The following is an 8,179-nucleotide window of genomic DNA, read 5'->3' on the forward strand; positions in this document are numbered from 1 at the left end:
TTTGTACACATATAATATACTGAATTAGTCTTTTAAAATTTTCACTTGAGCTGGGCAGTGGTAGCTCACACCTTTAATCCTGGCACTCAAGAAGGGGCAGGTGGATCTTTGTGAGTTTGAGGCCAGCCTGAGCTACAGAGCAAGTTTCAGAACAGGCTTCAAAGTGACACAGAGAAACCCTGTCTTGAAAAAAAAATTACTTGAATAAATCTATTGTAATCATAAAGTATTTCAAGAATTCTAAAAGAAGTGACAGCCTCATTGTACCTGTAAAGCATCAAAGGGAAGCATTTCAAAGTGAAAATAACCTTATAAAATGAAGCTTTTCCCCCCTTTTTGCTCTTTTACTCTTTGTTCCCCCGCTCCCACATAAATCTACACGGAGTCTTATTACTACAAATTCCCAGTCTTAGCTGGGCTTGTTTCTTGCCAGCTTTTAACTTAAAATTATCCCACCCACCTTTTGCCTCTGGGTTTTTTCCTTTTCTTACTTCTGTATATCATACTTACACTATTACTCTGTGGCTGGCCCCTTCTTTCCTCTCTTTCTCTCTCCCAGACATCTCTTTCTCTTTATTCTCTCTTCCTGCCAGCCCCGCCTATCCTTTCTCCTGCCTTGCTATTGGCTGTTCAGCTCTTTATTAGACCAATCAGATGTTTTAGACAGGCAAGGTAGCGCAGCTTCAGAGTTAAACAAATGCAACATAAAATACAACGCATCTTTGTATCATTAAACAAATGTAACACCTTAAAATGATATTCTATAACACACGTGAAATACCAAAATAGTCAAAATGCAGCAATATTTACATAAGTATTGTTTTTTTTTTTTTTTTGGTTTTTCGAGACAGGGTTTCTCTGTAGCTTTGGTGCCTGTCCTGGAACTAGCTCTTGTAGACCAGGCTGGCCTCGAACTCCCAGAGATCCGCCTGCCTCTGCCTCCCGAGTGCTGGGATTAAAGGCGTGCGCCACCACCGCCCGGCATAAGTATTGTTTTTTTAGAGAACATCTGTTTCTTCCCTATTGCAAGTTTGCAAAAGTCTTGGAGCACACATAATATTCAGTGCTACAATCCCACCAGTTCAGGAGGATGAGCTGAAAGAGTAAGGACCGAGACCAAACTGGTTCAGGAGTGATTCACGTTTATTTACCTCTCAATTGCTGCTACTGTGTACAATACACAATAAATAATCACAGGTGTTTTTCACAGACTGACTGTCCTCACTCTAGAAAACGTCCAAGGTGAAAACATCTGGAACTCTTCTATAAAGTAATAGCCAGCATTTCCTATTTAAAATTTATGTGTTAAAGATAGAACTCCTAGAGATCAAATAAGGAAAACATACCAAACTCAAAACACTATTAAATCATAAAACAAACAGTATTTAAGATAAAGCCAAACAATATAATCCACACTTTATTCCCATCAATTGTCACACCTCTAGCAAGATCAATTTATTTTCAAGTCAAGTTCAAAACAATTAACAACCCATTCTGTAAAATAGAATGAAAAACTAGGACCAAAAGAAGACAAATGAACACTTAGCACATTATCAAATGAATGGCCTTTTGTTAAAGCCGCATCGTTTCTGTCAGTAGTAACCATATGGAGGCCGCTGGTTGGGGCCATATTGTCCGTACTGTTGTTGGTAGTAAGGCTCTTGTCTCTGCTGTGGGTAGTTGTTACCCCATGACCGTCCATGCCACTGGTTTGATCGATTGTCACTTGGCCACCCTCGTCTGTTATCCCGACCTCTAAACTGTCTGTTATCTTGCAGCCTACCAAAAGAAAAACAAAACATTAACTTTCCTTTAAAAACAAAACCACAAAGCCATCAATCCCAGGGCATTTGAGTTCTCCCTGTAATACAGGGTAATGGAGGGTGGAGCCGTATTTCTGGGGCCCGTCACGGCACTTGTCCCGTCTCCTAAGACTTAAGGTACTCTTCCAGCATCACACTGGCACCTCTTACTGTCAGAGGCGGGGTAACAGGTCCAGGTATCGTCACACTGGCACCCACTAAGATGCTAAAACCAGGTCGCTTCTTTATTGAATTATTATATAATTTTCCGTTTCGGTTTAGAAACTTTATAAATTAATCAAAAGACTACCTTTAAGAAATCAAGTACAAAACTACAGTTTTATTAAGTATATTTGTAAATATTAGTTTGAGACAGGGTCTCATGGGATAGTCCAGACTGGCCTATCACCTCAACCTCTCTTGCATCACTATGCCTGGCTTAGCCAGGACACTATAAGCAAGTACTTAGAGTGCTTACCATGCTCCAGGCATGGACACAGGGCTGTGCGCGAACCATGCTGAACACTGGTTGCTACTTTCACCGGCTTTATGGGCAAGCATATTAAAGCTACCTTCTCCCAGACAGCCCTCTGCATTTATCCTCTGGAAATAACACATACCAGTTGCCCCTATTTCTCTGGTTACCGCCACCTCTGCTATTCCACTCCTCAACAATTGGAGGGGACTCAGGGGGACGTTTCAAGTATTCCTGGTACTCTTTGTCGTCTTGTGTGAATCTGTTTGCAAACATCTCTTCAAAATTTGGAATCGCTTCAGAAGTATCGCTCATCTTGAAATTCTGTACAATTTTTAAGATCTGTAAGAATTAAAAAAAAATTAGCACTATTTTATTAGCTTATGAAAAACCAGGAAGTGAACAATTTTGAACAGAGTATTGTAGCACAAATTCTAGTGTCTTAATAAAAACCCGGAATCAGATATTAGGGAGTGGAAGAAAGCTGAAGGAGCAGAGAAGCAGAGCAGCCAGCTGCTAGACTTTTTACCTCTATCCTCAAACCGAATGGGCAAGATCCCGTCTCCACCTCCCTAGTGCTGGGATTAAAGGCATGAGCCTTCAAATGCTGGGATCGAAGGCGAGAACCTTCACCACCTGGTTCTGTTTCTCTTTAGACTGGTTCAATCTCGTGTAGCTCAGTGTGGCCTTGAACTCCTCACATCTTCCTGCTTCCTCCTCCCAGTGCTGGGATTAAAGGTGTGTGCCACCACTGCCCGGCCTCTATGGTTAACTCGGATCTTCAGGCAAGCTTTATTTGTCAGAACACAAAATACCACACAACAGAGCATTAACAAAAGTCCCTATGCATTTTTAAACTTAAGACTATAACAGTTCTTGACTACACTGTGCTACCTGAGCCTGCAATACTAAGATGAACAATGCATCATGGGCCATAGCCCCACAGAGTTCCTAGTCTATAAGAGATGGACAAGGGGGCTGGAGAGGACAGTTCAACTGCTAACAAGCTTGTCCTGCAAGAATGTGGACCCAAGTTTGCTCTCCAGCACCTACATAAAAAGCCAGGTCAGTGGAACAGGCTTACTTACAATCCTGGCTGGGGAAGTGGAGAGAGGGAGATCCCAAGTATATATAGTATACATGTGCATTACAACTAAAGAGGCCATGAATTTGAAAGAGAGCAAGCAGGATACATGGGAAGGAAAAATGTAATTATAATTCCAAAAAATATAGATAATAAAGAAAATTAAGCAAATACGGCTTCAGGGTTTAAAGGAAACCTCAAAGGTTGGGGGAGCGGCTGGAAAGATATCAGTAGTCAAGAGCACTCACTGCTCTTTGAAAGGACACAGATCAGATCCCAGTACCCACACCGGGCAGCTTACAACTACCTGTAATTCAAGCAACAAGGGATCCGACGCCCACTTCTGGCCTCTGCGAGCGAGCGAGCGCGCGCGCGCACGCACACACCTGGCCTCTGTAGACACACATATACACATTTAAAAAAAAAAAAAAGATCTGGGCAGACGGGGTGAGCACATACACGCGTCGGTTTATGGGGGCTGGATTAAAAGGACTCTAGAATCTCAGCACTAACAGCCCAAAGAGGAAACTCGTTCTTCAACTGAGGGGGACAAGAGGCGACAAGGCTCATCGTCTGGGCCTTCAACTTCAAAAGCAACAGGCACAGAGGTCAGAACACGCGCGCGGCTCCTTCCAGAAGCGCCTTAAAGAGCCGCCCCGAGGGCAGAGAGGCTCAGACGAGGAGCGACCGCCGCGCCTCCCCGTCCTCCCGGCTGCAGCCTCCCCGGTCCCTCCGCCGCCCCGACCGGAAGCGCCACCCGCCGAGGGCTGTGCTCACCCTTCAGCGGGACGCCCTGGCGGGGCCTCGGTCGTCTACATACACAGCAGCACCCAAAACGGCTCTCCAAGGTAACCAAACGCGCAGGGATCCCTCACTACCCCACTTCCACTTCCGGAGCGCAAAAGCCGAAGTCGCCTATCAAATCTCGCGACATCTAGAGGTCGCCAGGTTTGGGGTTCCGTCCGGCCACGCCCCTCGCGTTCGAACCGCGGCGCGGCGGGAGGGTAGCGGCACGGGGTCTAGCGGCGTCGGGGAGGTGGGCCGTGCTGGCTTGTCGCTGCCGGACCGCCTGCCAGTCCTTCCGAAGGGTTAAAGACGTCGCCGTGTATTAAAATCTCCTGGCCTGGCAGTCGCTGACGCACGGGGACCGGGTGGGAAGGCGGCTCGCGACCCCGGCGTCTGTGGAGACCGGAAGGGGAGCCGGGGTGGCGGGGGTGACGAGCGGACTCTACTGCACCGCTTGAGCGGCACCGACTCGCTCCCGAGCAAGCCTCGACAGTAAGGTTCCTGCGGCCGCCCTCCGCCTCTCCACTGTCCGCGCTCCGTTTCTCCCCCCCCACGTCTGGGCGGCTTCTTCTAAGAAAGTTCACCAGTGTGGAAACGCTCACTAGCCCGCGTGTAACTTGACCTTTTTTTCAGATTGCTTCCCGGGCAGTCCTCTCTTCTCGGGAATACAGTTAACTTGGAAAAGTTCAGTGTCTGAATTGGAGACCTTTTCTTCCCACTCCTCAGTCAGACGTCGTAGTCTGTTGTTTGTCCCTGCAGTGGCTCCGACACCCATCCACTCCATGGGTACCCATTACCCGCACCTCTTCAAAGTTCTCACCCCGTGAACAGAGTCAAGGCAGCATTTTTCTTGTTGATGCCCCTCTTCCTAAAGCATTCCCCGCCCGCCCCCTCCCAGCATATGTTCCTCATAACTGCTAGAGCTATATTCAAGCACAGCTAGGGTGCGAGATATTCAACAGCCCCTTGCTGTCTCGGCCCAAAATATTAGTTTGGTTTCAAAGTTCTATTTTCTGACGTTTCCCTTTCATTCTCTCGCCCATGGTAAACGAGACCATATGCAGTACTTAATAAGTTATTCATTCATTACATTTCTCTAGATTGCCAGTGCCCCCTTAACGCTTGGAATACTTACCATTCCCCTACAAATACAACACACACACACACACACACACACACACCTTCTGATGGTGACAACTTATATCCATTCTCTAAGACTTCACAGTGTGGCATCACCATCTGGAAACACGTTTTACCTCTACTGGGTTCCATAATACTTTCTGAACTTTATGTGTTATTGCTGCTTCCTGACTCTGGGCTACAGTTATGCATACACACCTTGAATTTGCTTGTACACCCGAGTATATAACGTTGTGCTTCTCGTAAAGTAAGCACTGAGTACATACTTGTGATGAACAGTGGAGCTATGAATAATCCAGGCCAGGGTTTAGAAACATTAATGTAACAAAAATAGGATAGGATTGATGTGTGTGTGTGTGTGTGTGTGTTTGTGTAAATCTTGGTGTCCAGTAGGAAGAGATACTATAATCAAGGTGGCAGAATTGGAATGTCCTTGCTAACTGAGCAGGTGACAGGAGAACACTAGGAAACAGAGAAAATTCCACTTCTTTGAGTCTGGGAAATTGGCATTGAGAAGGAATTTCAGTTTCATTTCATCAAAGTGTAAAAGGAGCACAGATTTATGTGTGGTTATGCCCCCGCATAATCGGGAGGTGGAGGAGAGAGGATGGTGAGTTGAAGGCCATCCTCAGCTACATGAGAATCTATTTAAAGAAAAAAATTAATTAGCCAGGCGGTGATTCATATGCCTTTAATTCCAACAGTTGGGAAGCCAGCCTGGTCTACAGGACAGCCAAGGCTACACAAAGAAACCCTGTCTCAAAAACCCAAATATATATATTTTATGTGCAGTGGTGCTTTGCTTACATGTATGAGGGTGTCCAATCCCCTGGAGCTGGAGTTACAGATGGTTGTGAGGTGCCATGTGGTTGCTGGGAATTGAACCCAGGTCTTATGGAAGAGCAGCTAGTGCTCTTGTTGAGACAGCCTGGAGACCCTGTCTTAGGAAAAAAAAATCCCTAGTTTAATAGTTTATTATAAAAATAATATGTGTGGTAATCACTATATAAAAGAATCACATGTTTATAAATAGAATCTTGTCTTTATCAATTTCTTGTACTGATTAACAGTTAAAGGCAAAGTCATTGGGGAAACCAACCTACTATACTCCCCTTTTCACAGCATTTAGGGCAGGGTTCTGAAAGCTCCCATAAAATGGGGGCACTTATAAAAGATAAATAGTAGGTGCCACAGTGAATTCTCATACTATCAATAAAATGAAAACTTTCCCTGGAAACAATCAGCCCAGACCTGGTGGCGAACTGTAATCCCAGTACTTGGGAGGTGGAGGTTTTGTGGATCAGGAGTTCAAGGTCGGTTTCTGCTACACAGAAAGTTTAAGGACAGGCTGGGCTACAAGAAACCCTATCTTTAAAGAAAAAGGAAAAAAATCATTCCCGGGGTCAATGACATGCACGGGATAAAAGCATTTGCCACTCGGATACCCTGAATCCATGCTCTGTGTATCATCACCCCAGCAAAGCAGCAGATGTTCTGGGAACCAAGGTTTGGAAATGGTCCCTGTCCAAAGCATCCTACTGAGGACAGAGCAGACGTAGGACTTGGGTCCAGGTCGGGTCCCTACGGTCTCGCCAGTTATTTTGCTATTAAACTCTAATTTCTCTCTCAGGGATCGTTTCTGAATGCCTTATCTCATCAAATCAAGGATGCTATGTCTTATAAGGCACAGTTACAACACTGCCCATTAATGTTTTTGTAATACAAATACAACATTCATGGAAGGTATATCATTACAGTTTCAGGAATCCTAAAATATTTACACACATTTATACCCAAGTATACTCAAGTATAAATATGTACACATCTTCAATAAAATTTAGTAAACCACTAGACTTGAGGCAAAATATTTCTTATAAATGTTGTAAAATACAAATATCTCTGACTCCTTTAGAAGATTAACTTCGTCATAAAATAAAAAGATAAATTTTAAATGTGAGTATTAGGGAACTACAAACATTTGTTAGCACAGAACTCTTTTTAAAAAATATCTCTCTGGGTTGGAAAGGTGGTTCAGCAGTCAAGAATGCTTACTGCTTTTGCAGAGACCCTGGATTCAGTTCCCAGCACCTAACCCTGACAGGGCCACTCACTGTGTGCCAAACATTCAAGCACATGAGTATATGGGAGCCATTCCTGCTCAAACTACCACCATAAATAGTAAATGAAAATATAAAATATTTAAATTACTTTTTATCTGTTGTAGTAAGCCATATTATAAGAGTCCATTAAAAGCAGAGTTTAGCCAGCCATGGTAGCTCGTGCATGTAATCTCAGCATTTGGAGAATTGCCCCAAGTTTGAGGCCACCCTGGTTTGGCCTCGGCTACAAGTGAGGGTTTTTTTTTTTTTTTTTTTTTTTGTAAGCCTAGGCTGTGGAGCAAGGCATTTTTAAAAAGACACATTTAAATTTTTACAAATTATGTATGTGTCTGTGAGTCTGCATGTGTACACTGTGCATGTGTAGGAAACTTGGAGGCCAGAAGAGGGTGTTGGAGTTACACGTGTGTGCAGCCTTGTGACCTGGTAACCAAACCCAGTTCCTCTGAAAGAGTGGTAACTATAAAGCATAATTTAAATATCCCCCATTTTAAAATGCTTTTTTTCCTATAAAAATGATGGAAAGCAATAAAAATTCCTCTTCTGCATTATAGACAAATGTTCTCTGTTAGTGACAACACAGCCATCAGTCTCTGTAGACTTAAAGACCACCCACATCTCATCAGAGCACTCTCAATGCAGCTTCTTTTTTAAAGGTAACTTAAAAGTTTTTGAGATTGTAATTAAATCCTTTCCTCCATTCAACTCCTCCCATCCACCCCCCCTTGCTCTCTTTCAAATTCATGGCCTTTTTCCTTCCTTTGTTGTTACACCT

At 44.1% G+C, this 8,179-nt stretch overlaps 1 protein-coding gene across 3 annotated transcripts; it reads right to left on the minus strand.

Annotated features, from left to right (window-relative positions):
- Nucleotides 1-1,404: 1,404 nt before the first annotated feature.
- Ramac (RNA guanine-7 methyltransferase activating subunit) lies at nucleotides 1,405-4,429 on the minus strand. 3 transcript variants are annotated; one of them, XM_057756352.1, is made up of 4 exons: nucleotides 4,139-4,429; nucleotides 2,807-3,067; nucleotides 2,423-2,619; nucleotides 1,405-1,779 (listed from the first exon to the last, which is right to left on the minus strand). In XM_057756352.1, exons 3-4 carry the CDS (start codon nucleotides 2,590-2,592, stop codon nucleotides 1,593-1,595), a joined length of 357 nt encoding a protein of 118 aa, XP_057612335.1. In that variant the 5' UTR covers nucleotides 2,593-2,619; nucleotides 2,807-3,067; nucleotides 4,139-4,429; the 3' UTR covers nucleotides 1,405-1,592. The 3 variants fall into 3 exon arrangements, with proteins under 3 accessions (XP_057612335.1, XP_057612334.1, XP_057612333.1); XM_057756351.1 differs by lacking the exon at nucleotides 2,807-3,067 and having other exon boundaries at nucleotides 4,139-4,416; XM_057756350.1 differs by lacking the exons at nucleotides 2,807-3,067; nucleotides 4,139-4,429 and adding an exon at nucleotides 3,669-3,692.
- Nucleotides 4,430-8,179: the final 3,750 nt, after the last annotated feature.

The sequence above is a fragment of the Chionomys nivalis genome, chromosome 23 (assembly GCF_950005125.1).
Source record: "Chionomys nivalis chromosome 23, mChiNiv1.1, whole genome shotgun sequence".
Taxonomy (NCBI): domain Eukaryota; kingdom Metazoa; phylum Chordata; class Mammalia; order Rodentia; family Cricetidae; genus Chionomys; species Chionomys nivalis.